This window comes from Humulus lupulus, chromosome 4 (genome assembly GCF_963169125.1).
Source record: "Humulus lupulus chromosome 4, drHumLupu1.1, whole genome shotgun sequence".
Taxonomy (NCBI): domain Eukaryota; kingdom Viridiplantae; phylum Streptophyta; class Magnoliopsida; order Rosales; family Cannabaceae; genus Humulus; species Humulus lupulus.
In genome coordinates, this window is record NC_084796.1 from 5,634,304 (window position 1) to 5,656,987 (window position 22,684).

The 22,684-nt window shown below is 32.0% G+C and overlaps 5 protein-coding genes, 1 long non-coding RNA gene and 1 pseudogene across 7 annotated transcripts; 4 read left to right on the top strand and 3 right to left on the bottom strand.

Annotated features, from left to right (window-relative positions):
• Positions 1-1,330, top strand: LOC133829793 (acyl-CoA--sterol O-acyltransferase 1-like; annotated as a pseudogene).
• A 1,673-nt stretch (positions 1,331-3,003) lies between these two features.
• On the top strand, positions 3,004-4,735 carry LOC133829797 (acyl-CoA--sterol O-acyltransferase 1-like). The gene has a single exon (XM_062259592.1). The coding sequence runs from the start codon at positions 3,154-3,156 to the stop codon at positions 4,276-4,278; it is 1,125 nt and encodes a 374-aa protein (XP_062115576.1). The 5' UTR covers positions 3,004-3,153; the 3' UTR covers positions 4,279-4,735.
• Positions 4,736-4,863: 128 nt separating this feature from the next.
• On the bottom strand, positions 4,864-8,209 carry LOC133829800 (uncharacterized). The gene is made up of 2 exons (XR_009891869.1): positions 8,071-8,209; positions 4,864-5,208 (listed from the first exon to the last, which is right to left on the bottom strand). It is a non-coding gene; the product is annotated as an uncharacterized LOC133829800 (long non-coding RNA).
• LOC133829795 (acyl-CoA--sterol O-acyltransferase 1-like) lies at positions 7,292-8,759 on the top strand. Its single transcript, XM_062259590.1, has 2 exons — positions 7,292-7,412; positions 7,510-8,759. The coding sequence occupies exon 2, from the start codon at positions 7,528-7,530 to the stop codon at positions 8,653-8,655; it is 1,128 nt and encodes a 375-aa protein (XP_062115574.1). The 5' UTR covers positions 7,292-7,412; positions 7,510-7,527; the 3' UTR covers positions 8,656-8,759.
• A 1,989-nt stretch (positions 8,760-10,748) lies between these two features.
• LOC133829796 (acyl-CoA--sterol O-acyltransferase 1-like) lies at positions 10,749-12,468 on the top strand. The gene has a single exon (XM_062259591.1). The coding sequence runs from the start codon at positions 10,749-10,751 to the stop codon at positions 11,874-11,876; it is 1,128 nt and encodes a 375-aa protein (XP_062115575.1). The 3' UTR covers positions 11,877-12,468.
• LOC133829799 (structure-specific endonuclease subunit SLX1) lies at positions 11,832-14,639 on the bottom strand. 2 transcript variants are annotated; one of them, XM_062259593.1, is made up of 4 exons: positions 14,234-14,639; positions 13,822-13,931; positions 12,944-13,093; positions 11,832-11,982 (listed from the first exon to the last, which is right to left on the bottom strand). In XM_062259593.1, exons 1-4 carry the CDS (start codon positions 14,437-14,439, stop codon positions 11,891-11,893), a joined length of 558 nt encoding a protein of 185 aa, XP_062115577.1. In that variant the 5' UTR covers positions 14,440-14,639; the 3' UTR covers positions 11,832-11,890. The 2 variants fall into 2 exon arrangements, with proteins under 2 accessions (XP_062115577.1, XP_062115578.1); XM_062259594.1 differs by having other exon boundaries at positions 13,822-13,928; positions 14,234-14,614.
• A 1,889-nt stretch (positions 14,640-16,528) lies between these two features.
• Positions 16,529-19,591, bottom strand: LOC133829794 (pheophytinase, chloroplastic). Its single transcript, XM_062259589.1, has 6 exons — positions 19,428-19,591; positions 18,366-19,122; positions 17,787-18,013; positions 17,497-17,688; positions 17,258-17,414; positions 16,529-16,850 (listed from the first exon to the last, which is right to left on the bottom strand). The coding sequence occupies exons 2-6, from the start codon at positions 19,104-19,106 to the stop codon at positions 16,611-16,613; spliced, it is 1,557 nt and encodes a 518-aa protein (XP_062115573.1). The 5' UTR covers positions 19,107-19,122; positions 19,428-19,591; the 3' UTR covers positions 16,529-16,610.
• Positions 19,592-22,684: the final 3,093 nt, after the last annotated feature.

A 22,684-nucleotide genomic window follows, 5' to 3' on the forward strand; every position in this document is an offset into this window, starting at 1 on the left:
ATGGAAGAAGAGCAAAGCAACTTGATCAAAGTATGAATCACAGTTTTCATTTCTCTTTGTTACTGCTATACAACTGGTAAAGTTGTATCTAAAGGTCCTGTAAGACTGGTTTTTCTTCTCCCAGTAATATGTCTCTTTCTGTATCTTCCTCTCAAGCTTTCGTCTGTGACTTTTACTGGTTTGACTTCATTTTTCATTGCTTGGCTTGCCAACTTCAAGCTCTTACTTTTGGCTTTTGGTAAGGGCCCTTTGGCAACTGATCACTCACCATCCATCTCTCTTGGGCTTTTTGTGGCCGTTGCTTGCCTTCCTATCAAGATTCAACAGCACCAACCTCCGTTGAAAAAACCAGAAGAATCCCACTACAGAGAAAGCCGATCACTGTCGAAATCTTATGGAACTGACCAAAACAAGGAAAACCCATCTGTCAAAACGCCTGATAAGGGCCGAGTGTCTCTTCTAAACTACGCCATAAAAGCACTGTTATTGGCTGTGATTCTTAAGGTCTATGACTACGTTGACTCCATCCATCCAAAGGTCTTGTGGCTTCTTTATTGCTTTCACATATACTTCTTCCTTGAGCTGACTCAAGCCGTAATGGCTGGCCTGGCTCGAGCCCTGTTGGGACTTGAGCTCGAGCCACAGTTCAATGAGCCATATCTTTCCTCCTCACTACAAGACTTTTGGGGTAAGAGATGGAACCTTATGGTGACCAGCATCCTACGCCCCAGTGTGTACGAACCAACACTCGACACCTTCGAAAACTCCCTCGGCCGAAAGTGGGCATCGATCCCTGCTGTCATGGCAACCTTCATGGTGTCTGCTATCATGCATGAGCTGGTGTTTTACCACTTAGGCCGGTTGAAGCCGAATTGGAAGATCACAAGGTTCTTCGTTCTCCATGGACTGTGTTTGACGGTTGAGATTGTTTTGAAGAAGGCTGTGGCAGGGAGGTGGCGGCTGCCGAGGCTTGTCTCAGGGTCATTCACAGTTGTGTTCGTTTTCAGTACCTGTTTTTGGCTGTTTTTGCCTGAGCTTCTTCGGTTTCATGCTGATGTTAAGATGTTTGAAGAGTATGCAGCAGTGAGTGCCTTGTTGAGGAATATCATTCGATCATTTACTCAGTGAATCTTTCGAACAAATCAATCTGTTATTAGTTGTCTGTCTTTTTTCCGATCAGAAATGCCTAATTTTTTAGAGGTTCATCTTTGAGTTTCTGTTTCTTCTTTGCATTAGTGATACCTAATTTAATGAGAAATTTTAGAAATTATTGTTACATACATAACTATACATATTATGTTGTAAGTTAACTTGTTTATTTTCATATATAATTCATCTTATACACTAATTATGAAAAAAGGACCTTATTACATTTATTTCTACTATTAGTATTTATAAAATATTAAATATTATTTAATGTATTAATATTTATATTTTAATATTATTTAAATAATTAACGTGGACTATTATTTATTTATAGCAAATGGAAAAATCTAAAAATAATAATACACAATTAATAATGTGGGACACACAAAACTTCAAAACTAATAAAATATTAAGTGCACAATAGCTAGTTATATTATTTCTAGTAAGTAATATTAATACATATATGTAGGATAATTTTTTTATTGGAGAATTCTCCAATATATATATATTGGACAATTTTTTTTATATAGCTTCACTTTAAGTCCTATCGGTGTGGTTTTTAGTGTTCTCGACCCGTGAATAGTTTTCGGCACGATTTTTTTTATGACCGTATATATTATAGCTATTTAGAGCATCCTGTAAATTTTCAGAAAATTTCGAATAGTTTACAGTACCGAAAACTAGGTTCAAACATGTTTCTTTCCACGCGCATAAAAAAAAAAATTAGTCACGCGTGTAACAACATGTTTGAACTTAGTTTTCGGTACTGTAAACTATTCAGAATTTTCTGAAAATTTGCAGGATGCTCTAAATAGCTACAATATACACGGTCATAAAAAAAAATCGTACCAAAAACGGTTCACGGGTCAAGAATACTGAGAGCCCCACCAATAAAGCTCGAAGTGAAACCCTTATAAAAAAAAAAATTCCTATATATATCCATAAACTTAGGAGGTGGAGCTGCTTTTATCATTTCTTGGCTTGCCAACTTCTAGCTTTTGAAAAAAGGTCATTTAGCTTCAAACTCATATTCACTAGGACTTTTCATGGTCCTATTGCAATTTAAGACAACAAAACGACAAACAAACCACAAAACGACATCTAATCAACTTTCCCACAAAGGCTCTTCTTTTGACTTTTCTACTACGAGTTCTTGAAAATTGGCTTTGTGATGTTGACCAGCTTTTCGTTGTTTTTTCCTCAACTCCTTCGGTGCAAGGCTGATGTTAGAACATTTGAAGCTTATATGCAAATTTGGGAAAGATGGTCAGTCAAAGTTACCATTTTTTTACCAAGTTTGAGTCTCAAATCTAGATCTACTACCTAAATGATTCTTCTCTGTAACACTTGGATTTTTTTTTGTAAACCATGATTAGTCAGAACAGTTTGGCTCATATATATAATTATAAATATATTTATATAATATTGAAAATGTTGCATATCTGTGGGGTTCAATTAATTGCAACTTAAATAAAATAATAGCCCCAACAATATATATCTTTTTAGCATGGGTGTCTTCAGATAAAAATAGTTTTCGAAAACTTTTTTTTTCCCATCTTGGAATTTAATTATAAATTATAGCAAATAATTAACTTGGTATAGTCAAACTTGTAATAAATTTTTTATACAAAAAATTTGAGGCAACACGACACCCAAATAGAAACAGTTTTGCCTTGGACTTGGCCAAAACTACCTTAAATGCCCAAAACTGAAACCCTCTCTCTTCTTTGTTTACTTTTGTTTTAATCTTGTTTATGTTAGAAAAAATATATGAATAATAAAGAACCACCAATGGACCACCACCTATTATTTATCAAGGTGGGGCCATGCATTATTAAGAGACTATGCATATGGTCCTTTCAACCTTATTTTTTATTACTTTGTGTTTGAATCTTAATTTCTTTACATAGATACATCTAGTTGGTTGTATAGTATAAAATAAATCAAAAAATATACATCTAGTTGGTTGTTTGATCAAGTTTTGCTTTTCATGTTCAAGAAGATCAAATGGAAGAGCTTAGCAACTTGATCAAAGTATGGCTCACAGCTTTCATCTCTCTTTGTTACTGCTACACAATCGGTAAAGTTGTATCCAAAGGTCCTCCGAGATTGGTTTTGCTACTCCCAATAGTATGTCTCTTTCTCTATCTTCCTCTCAAGCTTTCTTCTGTGACTTTCATTGGTTTTACTGCATTTTTCATTGCTTGGCTTGCAAACTTCAAGCTCTTACTTTTCGCTTTTGGTAAAGGCCCTTTGGCATCTGATCACTCACCATCCATCTCTCTTGGGCTTTTTGTGGCCGTTGCTTGCCTTCCTATCAAGATTCAACAGCACCAACCTCCATTGAAAAAATCAGAAGAACCCCACTACAGAGAAAGCCGATCACTGTCGAAATCTTATGGAACTGACCAAAACAAGGAAAACCCATCTGTCAAAACGCCTGATAAAGGTCGAGTGTCTCTTCTAAATTATGCCATAAAAGCACTGTTATTGGCTTTGGTTGTAAAGGCCTATGACTACATTGACTTCATCCATCCAAAGGTCTTGTTCTTTCTTTATTGCTTTTACATATACTTCTTCCTTGAGCTGATCCTAGCTGTAATGGCTGCCCTGGCTCGAGCTTTGTTGGGACTTGAGCTCGAGCCACAATTCAACGAGCCATACCTTTCCTCCTCATTGCAAGACTTTTGGGGTAAGAGATGGAACCTTATGGTCACCAGCATCCTACGCCCCAGTGTGTACGAGCCAACTCTCAACATCTTCAAAAACTCCCTTGGCCGAAAGTGGGCATCGATCCCAGCTGTTATGGCAACCTTCATGGTGTCTGCTATCATGCATGAGCTAGTGTTTTACTACTTAGGCCGGCTGATGCCGACTTGGAAGATCACCGGGTTCTTTGTCCTCCATGGACTCTGTTTGACGATTGAGATTGTTCTGAAGAAGGCTGTGGCAGGGAGGTGGCGGCTGCCGAGGCTAATCTCAGGGGCATTAACAGTTGTATTCGTTTTCAGTACCTGTTTTTGGCTGTTTATTCCCCAGCTCCTTCGGTTTCATGCCGATGTTAAAATGTTTGAAGAGTGTGCAGCAGTGAGTGCCTTCTTGAGGAATATCTTCCAATCATTTACTCATTGAATCTTTCTAACACATCTCAACCTGTTATCAGGAAGCCATAGAGGTTCTTTCTTGAGTTTCTGTTTCACTTTTGCATCAGTGGCATCTGTTGATCAAACTAGAGCGATCTTATTAACCATTGTTATACATACACAATCAATACAAACATCAGGGTGTTCAAATACATTAGTTATGGAAGTACAGTTTAGTGTCGACCTATGCATGCACACACACGTAGGCAGTTGTTTTTCCTATTTAAAGCCTCTTGTCCCCTTCATTTCGTATGACTTGCTTATATTTTCATAAAGATAACTACCATTGTACATGTTTTGAGAGATCAATGTTCTTAGTTTTCTTTGTGAGATAGAGAGTAGTATTGGTATGGGTTTGTACAAGAGAGTTTGAGAGGTTCTTTGTAGTTTGTATTTCTGTAATCATCTTCTTCATAGTGGAAAATAATTCTTGGGAGAACTGACCACATTGACCTAATCAGTATAGATAAATTGTTGTGTATTCTTGGTGCATTTGTGTTTTGCTTTCTGTTTTGGATCTTTGCTACATTGTTTGAATCATATACTACAATCCATTGTGCACCTCCACATTCACTACTGATAAATCAAGTTACTAATTTCATCAGAATTTTGTTTCATGAATGTTAAGAACACAGTCTTAACTTATTAATCAAGGCTGGTTCTTCACCTCTAATTTCACAATACAAGTGTTAGACTTGTTGTTTCTTGAAATCTATCTACATTTGAGTTTCGTGTAACTATTATCATGACCCAGAATTGGAAAAAAGAAGCTATTGCTTGTCTTCTTTGGTATGTTTAAATCAATCAATTACCTTCTCTTTGGTCCTTGAAACCTTCAATCAAGCATGCAGAAATCCATGGCCTTCCTGAGCTGGTTGCCTTTGCACCACCTTTAAGTTCACCATTATGTTGTTTCAATCTGTTTCAAATGCCAGAGAGTTTGAGTAAAACTAACAATTTTCAGAAGCTTCATCAACAAATGAGAATTTGCAGCTCAAAACCTTCAACATATAAAATTTTGCAAATCCACCAAAAAGAAAGGAAAAACAAAAGAAAAAACTATCTTGCTGATCAAAATTAATGTTTCAGTAACAAAATCAAAAGAACCCATGTGAGCATTTTTCCACATGATGCCCCTCACTTGGAATTTTTTGTGAACCATGATTAGTCAAAAGAGTTTGGCTCATTGCACAATCATAAAAATATTTGTAGAATTTTGAAAATGTTGCATATCTGTGGGTTCAATTAAAAATATTTCTTCTTAACTACAAATTCAATTATAAATTATAACAATTATAATTAACTTACACAGTAATTTCATGAATAAACTATATATAACTCTATCAAATTGGCTCATTATTTATAATAACTCATCTTCTACTAATTTCAATTTTCTATTCATACCCACACAAAGAAATCATAATTAATATAGAATGTCTCAAGATGCCAAATTTAATTTATATATATATGATAATTCTTATAAAGGGGCGTCACTTTAAGCTCTACCGGTGGGGCTATTCATTGTTGTCGACCTGTAAATAGTTTTCGGCACAATTTTTTTATGACCGTATATATTGTAGTTGTTTAGAGCATCCTGTAAATTTTCAGAAAATTTTGAATAGCTTACAGTACCAAAAACTACATCCGAACATGTTTTTTATGCGCATAAAAAAAATTAGTCATGCGTGCAACAAAGTGAAGCCCCACTGATAGAGAACACTGAGAGTCTATCAGTAAGGCGTAAAGTGAAGCTTGAAGAATTGATATCTCTTCTATATAATAAATGTGTAGATAACGAAAATTCTTGTTAACGGATTTTTATTTTTTTAATATTAACTTTAACGGAATATTCTTATATTTAACAGAATACTCTTATATTTAACGGTAGTTTATAAACCCTTAAACTTAAACAAAATAAAATAAATAATTAAAAAAAATTAAAATAGAATATTTTTGAGATATTTTACAATAATAATTTTTTTTAAAATAATAAATAATTAAAAAATTAAAATAGGATATTAGTGAGATATTTTACAATGATAATTATTTAAAAATAATAAATAATTAAAAAAATTCAAATATGATATTTTTGAGATATTTTACAATAATAATTATTTAAAAATAATAAAATCATATATTTTATAACTTAAATAAAATTTAATTAAACTTAAACTCACTTATTAGAATAATATTATATTAAATATATAATATAATCTACTGTCAATTAGTAACAAATTATTTTAAAAAATAAAACTAACAAGAAATTTAAATTTAAAATTCACGTATAATATTTAATATTATATTAATCATATAATATATAATCTCTTGTTGTTACTCTCAAATTCAAAAATTAGAACAAACATAAACTTAAACAAAAATAAATAAATTATTTAATTAAAATAAAATATTTATTTGAAATTTATATAACATTAATAAATTATAAATAAAACTAAACAAACGTGCATATTGCACATTGGTTGTATCTAATATATATATAGGACAATTCTTCTATAGGGGCTTCACTTTAAACCCTACTGGTACCAGTAGGACTCTCAGTGTTTCTCGACCCGTGAATAGTTTTCCACAGGACTTTTTTTTATAACCGTGTATATTGTAGCTATTTAGAGTATCCTGCAAATTTTCAAAAAATTCTAAATAGTTTATAATACCGAAAAGTAGGTTCAAACATCTTTTCCACGCTCATAAAAAAACAACAACATGTTTGAACCTAGTTTTCGGTACTGTAAACTATTCAGAATTTTCTGAAAATTTGCAGGATGCTCTAAATAGCTACAATATACACAGTCATAAAAAAAAGATCACGCCGAAAACTGTTCGTGGGTTGTAAACACCAAAAACCCTACCGATAAGGCTTACAATAAAGCTCCTATAAAAAAATTCTCCCATATATATACATACGAAGCAAAATAATATATATAAATATATAGTATATACTTTATATAAATATACAACAAACCACCACATGTGAGTGAATTAAATGAAATAAAAAAGTTCTCCTCTCCACCGCCCGATCTCATATTATATCTAAGTATTTCCTAAAAGCTTTGGTTCTATCGACCCCATTTCTACAAAAATAAATAAATAAGAGGTGGATCGATCAAGGTAAAATCTCTTCTCTTCATCAATTAATTAATAATGTTTCATGAGTTTGACTCTTTATCTTTTAATAATGATTTTGACCATTAAATTATCAAATCAGACAAAAGGGGAATAAAAAATGGAGGGTGAAATGAACAACTTCATCAAGGTATGGTTTTCAGTCTTGGTTTCTTTATCTTATTGCTATGTTATGGCTAAACTAGTCTCAAATGGTATCAAAAGACTCATCTTTTTTCTCCCAATAATATTCATCTTTTTCTTTCTCCCTCTCAAACTCAATTCTGTTAATCTAGTTGGTGGCACTAGCTTCTGCATTTCATGGCTTGCAAACTTCAAACTCTTACTCTTAGCTTTTAACAAAGGCCCTTTAGCTTCAAACCCATCATCATCATCATCACTCTCTTTTGGGCGTTTCATTGTTATAGCTTCATTCCCTATTGAAATCAAAGAAAGCAACACAAACCCATCTTCACAAAACTCACATTTTCCAACAAAAACTCACAAAAACAAACAAAACCCATCTCAGAAAAACCCTAAACCAGTCATCAACTTCACAATAAAGACTCTTCTTTTAGCCATTCTAATTCGAGTGTGTAATAATAACCAAGACCATAATTTTCACCCCAATGTCGTTTTAATTCTCTACTTCTTCTTAACATACCTTGTACTCGAGACCATTTTGGTCACGGTGGCCACCTTGGTTCGAGTCATGGCCGGAGTCGAGCTCGAGCCACAGTTCAACGAGCCATACCTCTCGACCTCGCTACAGGACTTCTGGGGAAGAAGGTGGAACCTCATGGTAACGCGTATACTACGCCCCACCGTATTCGTACCCATCTTCAGATTCTCTTCGACTCTCATAGGTCACAAGTGGGCTGGGCTCCCTGCTGTGATAGTAACTTTCGTCGTGTCTGGTTTGGTTCACGAGCTTATGTACTTCTACATGGTTCGAACGCCTCCCACGTGGGAAGTGACCTCGTTCTTCGTCTTGCATGGGCTGTGTTTGACGGTCGAGATCGTTTTGAAGAAGGGTTTGAGTGACACGTGGCGGTTGCCCGGGTTGGTGTCTGGAGCGTTGACTATTGGGTTTGTGATGTTGACTAGCTTTTGGTTGTATTTTCCACAACTCATTCGGTGCAAGGCTGATGTTAGAGCTCTTGAAGAGTATGCAAAATTTGGAAACCTTTTGGGGAAGATGGGCAGTCAAAGTTACCATCTTTGGACTAAGTTTCGGTCTCAATTCTAGATCTTTTAATTACTTGTATATGACACTTGCTATATTTTTGTAAAGGAAAATATACTATATTTTTTAAGAATTTGAGTCATAAAATTTGTATGTTATACCTTTTTGGAATTTGTGTTTTTTCTCATTACTTGTTTGGACTTTGTATTTTGACAAATTATTTTTTGAACCTTATATTTTGTAAAATAGTTAAAATAGAACCCTAAATCCGATTTTGGTCAATATTTTCTCAACTAAAATTACAAATAATTTACCAAACTAACAATTTAGAACAAAAATAAAATTATTCTGCTTAAAAACTGTATTGTTATATTTAATTTTTTTTTTATTAAAATTGAGTTTATGGTTCTATTTTAACTATTTTATAAAATATAAGATTTAAAAAGTAATTTGTCAAAATACAAAATCCAAATAAATAATTTAACAAAAATCAGGTTCAAAAATATATATACCCTTAATTAATTGACATCACTTGTAGCACTACCTTTTTGTAAATCATGATAATGATTTGAATAGAGTTTGGCTTTTTAGATATTAATATATATAATTAATTTTGAAAATTATATTTGTGGCCTTCAATTACAACTTAAAAAAGTCTAAGAAAACTATCCCAATATTTGAACAAGAAATCTCCTGACTAATCAACAAAAAATACTAGAAAGTGATCATTTTAACATATTTAGCTCACATAATGTGTCAACTGAAACAAACAGAATAATTTATAAAAGTACAAATTACTCCATTCATTATTAATTAATTTTGAGATATAATTCCATATTAATTAATATAGAGTGTTGTTATTTGGCATCTTAAGATGTCTAACACCATATGAGTTGGCACGACATAATTGGTTAGCGATATTTCATAATACTTATTAAATTCAAATAAATGGGATAATCAATAATAATATGTCACCTACTTATGATGTTAGGTAGTAATAGTGGCCTTAACAATTCTCAATAATATACCTTTTTTTTAGTCTTACATTAATCAATAACTTGGTCATTAATAATTAAAATAATCAAAATAGATATTAGAGTCTGAATACAGACTCATAAAAGCTTCACCCCATTGGTTTGTTTGGAGAAGATCCGAAAATGGCCCCACATGCCCCCAAGTATTTGTATAAGCTGAAATATATATATTTTTAATATATTATTGGCATACTTTTTTTTTGTTGTTGGTGGAATATTATTGGCTTACTTTATTTTGTTGTTGGAATATTATTGGCATACTTGTATAAACATGTCTACCATTTTTATTTTTAATTTGCTTTTATTAAGGAGATCAAGACTATAGATTTGTAAAGGCTTTGGTCAATATATGCCACTCATGGTTTTACATTGGAAAGATCACATTTTTATTTTAAGTGTTGTAATAGGTTGTAAAGTCTTGAATGGAATACATGAGTCATCAAAATCATTTTTTTATGAGTACATGGATGGCACGCCAAAACAACCTAAATATGCCTTGAACTTTTTTCTTCATTTATTTTCAAAAATTATTTTAAAGTTTCAACAAAATGGAAAAAGTTTAAAATTTATTTTTTTAAATAATTATACATAAAAAATAAAATCAAACAAGATAAATTTAAAATCTTATTATATTTATTATCAATAATATCTTAGATTTTTTCTTTGTTTATAAAATACCAATTTGTTTAATGAGCTCTTAAAATGGGACCTTGCAACTTTCCAAAAAAAAACCTTGCATATGGCTTGGCAGGGTTTTAAAGTAATAACACACTATCTCTAGAAATGTCTAAAAAATAAATCTCCACAAAAAGAAAGAAAAAAAATCCCAAATAAGTGGCATCACTAAGTAATCTTTTCTAGATTTGACCAGCAAAAAAATATAAAGTTGTGTTTAAATAAGTTTACTTTTATATTAATATCCAACTCCAAAACACGTTTATTTGGTATAGAAAATTAAAAGAATATCATCTTGGATAGCTGTCAAAGGAAATAAATTCAAAAAGGCTAAAAGCCAAGTGTGTTTGTGGTTTGGGTAGATGTGTGTGTTTATAAAAAAAGGTTTCTATAAGCAATACCTGTGTGTTGGTTTGTAAGCATTGCAGAGAGAGAGAGAGAGACCAAATGGAAGAAGAGCTGAGCAACTTAATCAAAGTATGGCTCACAGCTTTCATTTCTCTTTGTTACTGCTACACAACTGGTAAAGTTTTATCCAAAGGTCCTCTAAGACTGGTTTTGCTACTCCCAGTATTATGTCTCTTTCTCTACCTTCCTCTCAAGCTTTCTTCCCTGACTTTTACTGGTTTGACTGCATTTTTCATTGCTTGGCTTGCCAACTTCAAGCTCTTACTTTTCGCTTTTGGTAAAGGCCCTTTGGCATCTGATCACTCACCATCCATCTCTCTTGGTCTTTTTGTGGCCGTTGCTTGCCTTCCTATCAAGATTCAACAGTACCAACCTCCATTGAAAAAACCAGAAGAATCCCACCACAGAGAAAGCCGATCACTGTCAAAATCTTATGTAAATGGCCAAAACAAGGAAAACCCATCTGTCAAAACGCCTGATAATAGCCGAGTGTCTCTTCTAAACTATGCCATAAAAGCACTATTATTGGCTTTGGTTGTAAAGGTCTATGACTACAATGACTTCATCCATCCAAAGGTCTTGTTGCTTCTTTATTGCTTTCACATATACTTCTTCCTTGAGCTGATCCTAGCTGTAATGGCTGGCCTGGCTCGAGTCCTGTTGGGACTTGAGCTCGAGCCACAGTTCAATGAGCCATATCTTTCCTCCTCACTACAAGACTTTTGGGGTAAGAGATGGAATCTTATGGTCACCAGCATCCTACGTCCCACTGTGTACGAACCAACTCTCAACATCTTCAAAAACTCCCTTGGCCGAAAGTGGGCATCAATCCCAGCTGTTATGGCAACCTTCATGGTGTCTGCTATCATGCATGAGTTAGTGTTTTACTACTTAGGCCGGCTGATGCCGAATTGGAAGATCACTGGGTTCTTTGTCCTCCATGGACTCTGTTTGACGATTGAGATTGTTCTGAAGAAGGCTGTGGCAGGGAGGTGGCGGCTGCCGAGGCTAATCTCAGGAGCATTAACAGTTGTATTCGTTTTCAGTACCTGTTTTTGGCTGTTTATGCCTCAGCTCCTTCGGTTTCATGCTGATGTCAGAATGTTTGAAGAGTGCGCAGCAGTGAGTGCCTTCTTGAGGAATATCCTTCAATCATTAACTCGTTGAATCCTTCTAACACATCAATCTGTTATCAGTTGATTGTCCTCCTTTTGATCAAGAAGGCGTAAAGGTTCTTTCTTGAGTTTCTGTTTCACTTTTGCTTTAGTAGAATCTGTTGATCAAACCACAGCAATTCTATGAATTATTTTTAAATATACACAATCAATACAAACACCAGGGTGTTCAAAAACATTAGTTATGGGAATACAGTTTAGTGTTGGAGGTTAATTTTTTCAATTCTGAATTATGCAGTCTAGTACACATTGGTTGACCGATGCATGCACAGACAGTTAGGCAATTTTTTTTTTTCTATTTAAAGCCTTTTGTCCCCTTCATTTCATATCACTTGCTTAGATTTTCAGAGAGATAATTAACATTGTACATGTTTTGAGAGAACATTATTCTTAGTTTTCTCTGTGATAGAGTATTGGTTTGGGTTTGTACAAGAAAGTTTGAGAGGTTCTTTGTATCTCTATTTCTGAGTTTGTATTTCTGTAATCATCTTCTTTACAGTGGAAAAGTATTCTTGGGACAACTCTAACTGGATGTAGATCACATTGACATAATCAGTATAAATATATTGTTGTCTGTTCTTGGAGCATTTGTGTTTTACTTTCTGTTTTTGATGTTTGCTACATTGTTTGATCTTGATCTTGCTGAGTTTGATGTTGTAAGTGTGAATTTATTTATTATAGTGCCAGTAAAAGAGACCAGAATTAACAACAACATAAGCAGAACTGCATTAGAAAAATTCAGAATGACAAGGTGGAAAAAATAAAGATAATCTAATGAGTAGAAAAAATTTAGTATAGACGACACTGCCAGAGTAGAAATAATGGTACAAATACAATCAATAGCCTTGATTGAGATTTGAGCATTGCATGTCAAACTGACATTGCTCTTTAAGTTATACCCTATGCTAATAATACAATGTGGACAATTAAACATACAACAATTTATGACAACATATCTTTTATGTCTGAATCAATTAATCATAACAACCATCATGCAATCTTCAAATCAGACAGGGTTCAAATGCCAGTTAATTTCTAAGTTACTGCAATCAAATGAACCTTCAACTCTATTCAAAGCTGCTAGCCTGTGTTGTAACAAACGAAGTGAACTGCCTGTTAATTGCTTTTCCCCGTCATTTCTCTCCTCGCTCTCCTTTTTGCGAGGCAACTTTCTAGAGAAAGTTTTCCATTTGGATTCAAACTCTGAAGCTACAAATACACAAAAGACAGTTCAAAAAAGGAACAACTAAACAAATGGCATGAATATTAAATCACATACTACAATCCAATGTGCACCTCCATATTCACTATTGATAAATCAAATTACTAATTTCATCAGAATTTTGTTTCGTGAATGTTAAGAACAGAACACGCAGGCTTATCTTATTAATCAAGGCTGGGTTTTCACCTCTAATTTCACAATAACATATATTTAGAAAAGTCATGTTCTAGACCCTAGAGGATTAGCTCAAATGGTCAGTAATGTGTTTTGCTCCTACATATATTTGATTCAAACTCTGAAGCTACAAATACATAAAAGGCACAGTTTAGAAAAGGAACAACTAAACAAATGACATGAATAACAAATCCCATACTACAACCCAACGTGCTCCTACATAGTCACTACTGATAAATCAAATTACTAGTTTGCTCAGAAAGTTGTTTCATGAATGTTAAGACTATACAAGCTTATCTTATTAATCAAGGCTGGTTTTTCACCTCTCATTTCACAATAACATATATTTAGAAAAGACATGTTCTTGATCAATCATGTGAATTGCTTCGAGCCCTTCCAGCGCACTTTATAGCAATTGTTATAGTTTTCTCTGGTCCCTAAATATTACAGTGTTAGTCATTGTCTTTCTCGAAATTTGTCTTAATTTGAGTTTCATGAAACTAGAGTTGTCTTCTTTAGTATGTTTAAATCAATCAATTACCTTCACTTTGGTCCTTGAAACCTTCAATCAAGCATGCAGAAATCCATGGCCTTCCAGAGCGGGTTGCTTTTGCACCACCTTTAAGCTCACCGTTATGTTGTTTCAATCTGCTTCAAATGTCAGAGAGTTTCAGTAAATTTAACAAAATTTTCAGAAAAAAATAGCCAAGATTTATCATTTAATAGAAGCTTCATCAACAAATGAGAATTTGCAGTCAAACGCATCAACGTATCAATTTTTGAACAAATCCATCAAAAAGAAAGAAAGAGAAAAGAAAAAAAAAAAAAACTATCTTGCTGATCAAAATTAATGCTTTAGTAACAAAATAAAAAGAACCCATGTGAGCATTTGAAGGAAATTCCACAGAAAGCTCATTTAACTGACAAATTCATAAGAACCCAGATGGAATTACCGGCGAGAGAAGCAGGTGGTGACACCGACGTAGGTCTTGATCGGGGCGTTTGTGGAAATAATGAGATACACAGACCATGGTTTTGCTTCTGATTTGATCGATGTTGATGGTGGTGGTGTGGACGACGATGACGATGGCTTTGTGGAAATTGGTTTTGCTTTTGAAGGCTTGACAGAAGGGAATAAGGCTGAGAGCCGTGTCGTCATGATTTCTGGTAGGTTTATCGATTTGGATCCATTTTTTGGTATCAAGGATTCATGGTTTCAAATTTCTGGGTTTATATATCCCTAAAAAATAATTTATTTTCAAAAAAAAAATCTTGTAATAAGAAATTCTTAGCAATAAAAGGTTTCGGGAAATTCTACCATACATACACTTACGTCCTAAAAGTTAGTTTTGTATAAGATATGTTTCAATCTTTTCAAATATTCTTTCAAAATATATAAAAAATAATAAATTAATCTTAAAAAAAAAATTTGACCACTTAATTTATAATAACACTAAACATGATATTAAAAAAATATATATTTTCATGGCATTTTAAAAATATTTAATGGTTTTATAAATTAAATTAGTTTTTCATTCAAAAATATTCTCACTTGTAAATTTTTAATATTAATAACTAAACTATCACGATATTATAAATATTTATAATGCACATATTTATTTTTTATTTTATAAATTTTTTCTATAATGCAACTTATAACTAATCATATATATAAATAGATATGCACATAAATAACTTTAGATACACTATTATTAAGTTTTGAAAAGAATATATGAAATAAAAAATCATAAACATAATAAAAATTGATAATATCAAGATAATCGAGATAACATAATTATTAATATTAATTATAAAACAACAATATAGGTAAGAATATTTTTTAAAATAAAACATTAATTTAATTTATAAAAATATTAAATATTTTTAAAAAAGCCATGAAAATATTTTTTTCTCATGTCATGTTTGTTATTGTCATAAATTAAATATCCAAATATTTTAAGAATGATTTACTATCTATTTTATATTTTTTTATGTATTTTAAAAAAAAAATATATATCATTTAAGAACCTAAATAATACGATTTGAAAATGTTGGAGACCTAACTAATACAAAATCAACTGAAAATAACTCGTACATATTCTATTTTTTTTTATATAGGTAGTAGACTCCTTATTTTCTATTTCATACTTAATGATTTTTAGCTTTTTTTTTTAATATAAATATGTATATTGTAGTTATTTAAAATATTTTCTAAATTTTTCAGAAAATTTCTAATAATTTATAATGTAAAAAATAAAGTTCAAATAGTTTATTGCACATGTGATTGTTTTATTTTATGCACATAAGCTTTGTTTTTAGTACTATAAACCATTCAGAATGTTTTGAAAATTGCAGGACACTTTAAATAATTACAATATACAAGATCGTTAAAAAGATTGCACAAAAAATCATTCAAATACCGAAAATAAGAAGAGATGCACCGGTACATTAAAATATAGGGGGTGTGCCAGGGAAGCACCCAAAAGTTTTTTTTTTCTTCACATTGTTAAATTAGTAACAAAATTATAATACTGTTTTAGTAATTAATTCAATGGATTTAGAAAAAAAAAATGATCTTATTACAACTACTATTAACTATTAGGGTTTATACCTTTTTAGACCATGTGTTTTGCATTATTACCTGTTAAGACCCAGTATTTTGACAAATTATTTTTTAGACTCTGTGTTTTGTAAAATTGTTCAAATAAGCCCCTAAACCTAATTTTAATTAACAAAAAATTGAGTATAACAATACAATTTTTAAGCAGAATAACTATATTTTTATTTTGAGTTGTTAGTTTGATGAATCATTTGTGATTTTATTTTAAAAAATTTTAATCAAAATCGAATTTATAGGTTTATTTGAACTATTTTAAAAAATACAAAGTCCAAAAAATAATTTATTAAAATATAAAATCCAAACAAGTAATGAGTCAAAGCACAATATCCTAAAAAGACATAAACCCTAACCATTATTATTATTCTTAAAATGGTCTTTTAAAAATAATTTGCTTGCTTCTTAATTTACTTTACATTGTACATTAGTAAATGTTGGTTTCCTAACCATCCTAGTCTTTGTCAGTGTGAACCTTTTTTTTTTCTAGTTAGGGTGGTTGTTGACATTAATATTGGCAATTATAGTAATCTCCATTAATCTATTGTATGTCTCTATTTTGTTGTAGTTTTATCACTTGTGTCAAGGACGATCTTTATTAGAACAATTCTTTAAGCAACTATTGACATAAATATTGCTACTGAATGACTTAATCAATATAATAATGAATCAGAGAATATAATTACATCTAAGAATTTACCATATTGGTGCTACTGCTAAGATTTAAATTTCAAGTCTCCCAAGTGCGCTCTGATATAAGAACTTATCCAATTCCAAAGTGAGATATTGGAACCAAAGAACCGCACGTTCACTGCTTTCTTTGATCCATCTCTGGGGAATTCCAAGTCTCTGGCAATGTTAAAGTCGGTACTGTCGAGTTCTTCGAGCAGAGGTAGCACAACCGAGCCTTGTGACTCTACGTTCTTAATCCATCCACGCAACAATAAATTTACAACCTGTTTGGCAATGGAAGCTACTAAGTATCCACATAACAGTAATGCTTGTATAGCAGATTACAGAAAAATCAGTCTCATGAAAACATTTCAAGTTTTAAGACTGAAAGCTAATAAACCTTAATCGGATCAAAGGGTCTAACTTATTAGCTAACAAGTAGAAAATTAGTCTAGGAGTCGACTCGCTTCTTTCAAATTGTTTTTCATTATTAAGAAAAGGTAACGAAGATAAAATACGAGTTTGTTGTTTTAAGGTCAATCTATTCACCCGTCTAGATAATATATTTCCCTTGTTCACTACTAAATCGACTAATTAAACTCATGTTTCTAAAATCAATTCGATCCCCCGATTGTATCGAGAGCAAACACCTACGAAAAGATGGCTTCGATTTAAAAAAGAAGTTGCATACCTCAGGAACTTCATCATGGGGGCAGTGACCGGCGGGGCTAATCTCATAATATGGAGCTTCAGGTACATGGCGTTTCACCTCAAGGCCCCAAACTGGCCTCACCCAAGGATCTTCTTTCCCATACATGAGACAGATTGGTAGGTCGTTCATTCGACATCTGCAAATGAAAAATGAAAATATTTCCTTAAAATCGTACGAAAAAAGACAATATCTCAAGCAGACAAAGGTACTACACTCACTTAGATAAGGCATCTTGAAACGAGAGTTGTCCCTGAGGAGCAAACATAATCGAGGCCAACGATGCAGCAGCAGCTGGATGCTGTGTCGTTTCAAGTATGCACGAAAACACTTTATCTACATTTGTCGAATGGTCTGCATAGACTTGCTTGAGTATCTCTGCAATGCTACTAGGATCACTTATTTTCTGCCAACTGAAATCAATAGAACATAAATTCAGACCATATTTATTTGATGAACATAAACAACAAGAAAAGAACTTGCAAATGATTTAACAGAATAGGAAACTTACAGAAGTTCTGTGAGCTTTCTAACGCGTGATGGAATAGGAAATGTTCCAGCCCATGGGAAGAACTTAGCTACTCTTGGAGATCTCATTGGGTTTGGTAGAAAGCCCCAGAAAGGGGTAGCATTGAGTAATGTAACACCCTTAACCAGGTGAGGATAGCTAGCTGCAAAATATAAGGCCACATATCCTCCCAACGAGTTCCCAACAAGATAAACCGGTTCTCCAATGACCTAAAACAGATAATTCAATCAAATTCCTTCTTCATGTAGCCAAATAAAAACACTGCTACATGTGTTCATTCAATTATAACAAAGAGTTCTTTGCAACTAAAAACCACTATTAGTCAGATTTAACAATAAACTGGTTCTCCAATGACCTATAACAGACAATTCAATTAGATTCCTTCTTTAGAAAAACACACTGCTAAATATATTTCTTCAAATATATCAGAACATGAAAAGAATATAAAAAAAAGTCTTTCATGTTAAAAACCACTAATTAGTCAGACTAAGGAATCCCATAAAAAAATTCTACATAATTCAGAATAGTTTTTTTTAGCTCAATCTGGAATAGCATACACACCTGCTCTATGAAACAACGAACTTGGTCCTTCCACAAATCAATAGAGTAAACAAGCTCACTTGCCCAAGGTTCAGTTTCATCTCCAAAGCCCCAAGAAAGATCTGTCCCAACAAATTGATCTCCTTCCTTGGACAAAGGAGCAGGATCTTCAGATGGCAAGGACATGCCTTGACCTAAAAAATCGATTGCCCACACTCGATAATCGCGGCCCAAATCCTTTAACTGCTTCTCATAATGAAAGGAACCAACACCAAAACCAGGAAGAAACAATACTGGTGGTGAGCTCACATTCTCACTCCCTGCTTTATCATAGTGGACATTAAATTTTGGCTTCCATTCCCAGAAGCAGCTACTGATTTCGGCAGCGGATTCAGCATTGGATTCATCTGGTAAACCAGGAATCAGAACCTTTGTCACTGATTTCCCAGTTCCTGAAAGCCTTCTTGCTTCCTCTTCATCACCAATTACATAACCATCAGAGCCTCCACTCAAGACCTTAGTATCAACACGTTTGGGGCTCAAAAGGGCATTTTCTGACCCAAAATTTTCTTGGTTATTAGGGTTTCCCAAGAACTTATAAAATCCCAAAGACCCACTTCCAGAATCAACTTTAGCACAAAAAACTCTGGCTTTTTTTAAAGGAGAGATCTTGGGTTGAAAACTTGAGCTATTAACAACTAATTTCCAGTTCAAATTCACAACATGACAACATGGTGAAGAACTGTAAGAGAGAATTTCCATCACTAGAATCTTCAATCTGTTGAGATCAACAATCAATTAGCAACTACTTTCCCTCTCAATAATTGCCCAAGAAAAAGGTGATAAAAATAAAGTAAATTAAAAGCTCCAATTGCTCCAAGCCAAAAAACAAAATTTACAAAAGAAAGACTATTACTCTAACAATTTTGAGCCATCCCAAACTCAAAAATTATACGTTACAACAACTAAAGATCAAAACTTTACATAAAAGTTATGATTTTGAGCTTCTGTAAACGAATTAAACACATCCAAAACTATGGGGAAGATAATAAAAAATAGAAGATTTGTAAAAGTAATTATTACCTTTAATCTTGGGAGAGAAGTGTCATTAGATTCCAGTGCTTTATTGTATTCCAGTTCCTTCCGAGTATTAAGAAGAGATTTTCTTACAAAATATAGAGTATGATAGAAAGTGAAAGGTCTTCAGTTGCTTAAAAGTTTCGTCTTCCTTCTAAAGCCAAGAATTTTATTTTATATAATGTTGTTTTATTGAATATAGTTTTTTTCTTTTTGAAGTGTTATTAATGTAGTTTTACAATGAAAAATCTTTATTCTTTCGAGTACTTGTACACTGTGCAATAAAAGCTTGTACTTGGGACCTTAAATCTTAAGTTGATTCTTCTCTTGTCATCTTAAATATTAATTATTAGCCATAAAATAACATTATAATATGTTGGGTAGGTAATCATTCTAACGGGCTTTTTCTAAAGTATTATTTTGGTATTTTGTGTTTCTAATAATACGTATTTTGTATATTATATTTTAAAATCATATATATTTAGTACTCTGTATTTTGAAATCGTACTAAATTCAACTTTAATTAATAAAATTTTATTAATTTAATCATATTTTCAATTATATGAGTTTTAAATTCAAATTTAATTACTTAATTATATAACTGATGATAGTATATTTATATTGATAAAAATTTATCTAAAATATTAAATATGTATAATTTTAAAATATATAGTATATATAAGTATTATTTAAAAAAAAAAGTGATGTCTTATAAAAGCTCGAATAATTTCCTTAACATGTTTGATATTTTTGTTTGAAGGAGTTTTTCAAAAGAACAGGTGTGTACAACAATGATTGGTGAATCCCATTCCAAATAAGGTATGATTCTATCCAAACACGTGGTAGGGTGTAGAGAGTTAATGAAGATAGTTAGATTGAACACGTTTTATAGATGTGATAGGAAAACGAAAGAGAGATGTGTTACCAAGTTAAGTTGAGTTTTGTCTTTGTTAGACAAATTATTAGTGATCGTCTTTGGTTACCATCTGAAGACGCCAACTCTGGTTGGTGTACTTGTAGAAAAATAGAAGTGATATTTTTCTTTAAGTCTTGTATTTTTTTGGCACTACTCTACTTATTCAAATCAAAATCACTTTCCCAATAACATATTTTTAGGAGTTACACATTTTACAAAATCAATAACTATTTATAACTTACAAACGATCACCTAATAATGTGTAAAATGAGAGTTACATATTTCTAAATTAAATTTCATAAGTTATTATGTTATATGGTTGTTTGAGATATGATTTTGACTATTCTTAGGTGTATAGAGGTTACAAAATTAAAAAGAAAAGAGTTGGGATGTTTTTTTGTGGCAAAGTACAAAAATTGAGAGGTTACAAACTCTCCAGGCCGCGGCCTAGGGCGCTGACGGCCAAATCTCATTTTTACATTTTTCTACAATTTGAATGTTTGAAACACTTCAAATAACTTCCAAATCTTCATTTTTAATTCCATAAACATTAAATTTAATATTGGTAACATTCAAGGGGTTGGTGGAATTTGAAATTCAGAGAGTGTCTCAAAACTCTATAAATAAGAGTATAAGACACAATTTCTATCCAATAGAGCATTTGGCTAGAAATTCACCAAAAACTTGATAATTCCAGATAACTTTTTCCATTTGAGAGTTTACTTATTGCTTAAATAATAGGAGAAATAAGCTTTTGGACAAAAATCTTGACGCTTGTTCAAGTTAGTGATCCTCACTACTCTACATGTAAGAATGTGTGAGTGTAAGAGTTTCCATCTTTCCTTTTGGTTCTTATTTCCTTTTTGCAGTTTCTATTTACTTGTATTATCTCTTATTTTCTATTTACTTGTATCTTTTGTGTTAGAGCTGTAATACTTATTTTATCAATCTTCTAGTTCATTTGTATTTCTTGCTTAGAGTTGTATTTTGATTTCATATTTCTAATGGAATAAATATACTTGTCTAACAATTTTTAAAGATTAAGGTCTTTTGTTGCCAAAACCTAAATGGCCTAGAATTCATATATAAAGAATTTAACAAGTTGTGGACTGATTGTAGCATTGTAAATCATAGAACTATTGTGCACACTTCATAAACAAAACAAAGTGAGATGTCTCTTGATTATTAGTGCTCTTATGACAACATGTTATTTTTTTATAAATCCTAGTCTTAGAAGATCATAAGAAAATAAAGACACCTTATGAATATTGGTCTAATAAGGCAAAGAGTCTTAGGCACTTAAGAATCACTACACATAATGTACTATTTAGAGAAAACTTTTTAGTCACAACATATATTTTGTGTGACTAAATGCTACTTTTAGTCACAACAAAAAATTATATTTAACTAAAAAGTCATACTTAATCACAAGTTCTCACTAATGTAGTTTTAGTCACAACTTATTATTTTTAATAATAAAGTTTGTTGTGACTAAAAATACATTTAGTGACAACAAATTGTAATTTTTGTGACTAATATTTTTAGTCACGGACTTTTTAATGATGACACATGTAAGATGATTTTTCTTTAGTCATAAATATTTTATTTGTAGTCGCAAAATTTATTGTGGCTAAAACTAAGATTTTTTGTAGTGAATATTTCGTTGCACTAATTAATGTACACCAAAAGAAAGATAAGCTTGATGGTAGAGTTGTTAAGTGCATCTTTCTTGGCTGACTTTGTACTTTTGAAAATGACAAAACCATAATATATTTCTTATATCTAGAGATGTTATTTTCACTAAGCATGAATTTTCTCAATTGAAAGTTGAGAAATGTGGTGTTTCTATTTCTAATTAAGCATGTTCTAAAGAGCTTAATTAGATCATGTTTGGTATGCATGAATCAACTTTGGAATAGAATGATGACAAAAATCATTCCAATAATGTTTGGTTTGCAATTCAAATAACTTGAGAATACTGATTTCTATGGAACAAGAATTCTACAACTTAGTGGAAACAAGTTCCCACTCTAAAACAAATTCCATTCCCGAAGTGGCTTTAAAAATGAAGTAAAATTTCAACATTAAGTGAGTTTACTCGTTAGAGTTTTGGCTCATGATACTATGTTAGAATGTGGAAAGTGGTTTAGAAGTAGAATATGGTGCATGGTAAGAAGTATGAGATTTCATCTCAAAACCAATTAATGATAAGTGGAGTAACTCAGACTATTATTGAATATACCCATACACTTTCCATGTGAGATATTTTCACTAACATTAAGTAATGATGTTATCAAATAAAAACATATTTAAAAAATTTAATACCAAAATTAGGAGTCTTGTCATA

What these genes read in the sequence shown, in the direction of transcription:
- LOC133829799 (XM_062259593.1), bottom strand. Translation starts at nt 14,439, where the DNA reads ATGACGACACGGCTCTCAGCCTTATTCCCTTCTGTCAAGCCTTCAAAA. An exon ending in ACCACCTGCTTCTCTCGCCG is followed by an intron (nt 13,932 to 14,233) that starts GTAATTCCATCT and finishes TGACATTTGAAG; the next exon opens with CAGATTGAAACAACATAACG. An exon ending in TTTCAAGGACCAAAGTGAAG is followed by an intron (nt 13,094 to 13,821) that starts GTAATTGATTGA and finishes GTGTATTTGTAG; the next exon opens with CTTCAGAGTTTGAATCCAAA.
- LOC133829794 (XM_062259589.1), bottom strand. Translation starts at nt 19,106, where the DNA reads ATGGAAATTCTCTCTTACAGTTCTTCACCATGTTGTCATGTTGTGAAT. An exon ending in AGAAAGCTCACAGAACTTCT is followed by an intron (nt 17,689 to 17,786) that starts GTAAGTTTCCTA and finishes TATTGATTTCAG; the next exon opens with TTGGCAGAAAATAAGTGATC. An exon ending in CCCATGATGAAGTTCCTGAG is followed by an intron (nt 16,851 to 17,257) that starts GTATGCAACTTC and finishes ATTGCCAAACAG; the next exon opens with GTTGTAAATTTATTGTTGCG.
- LOC133829797 (XM_062259592.1), top strand. Translation starts at nt 3,154, where the DNA reads ATGGAAGAGCTTAGCAACTTGATCAAAGTATGGCTCACAGCTTTCATC.
- LOC133829795 (XM_062259590.1), top strand. Translation starts at nt 7,528, where the DNA reads ATGGAGGGTGAAATGAACAACTTCATCAAGGTATGGTTTTCAGTCTTG.
- LOC133829796 (XM_062259591.1), top strand. Translation starts at nt 10,749, where the DNA reads ATGGAAGAAGAGCTGAGCAACTTAATCAAAGTATGGCTCACAGCTTTC.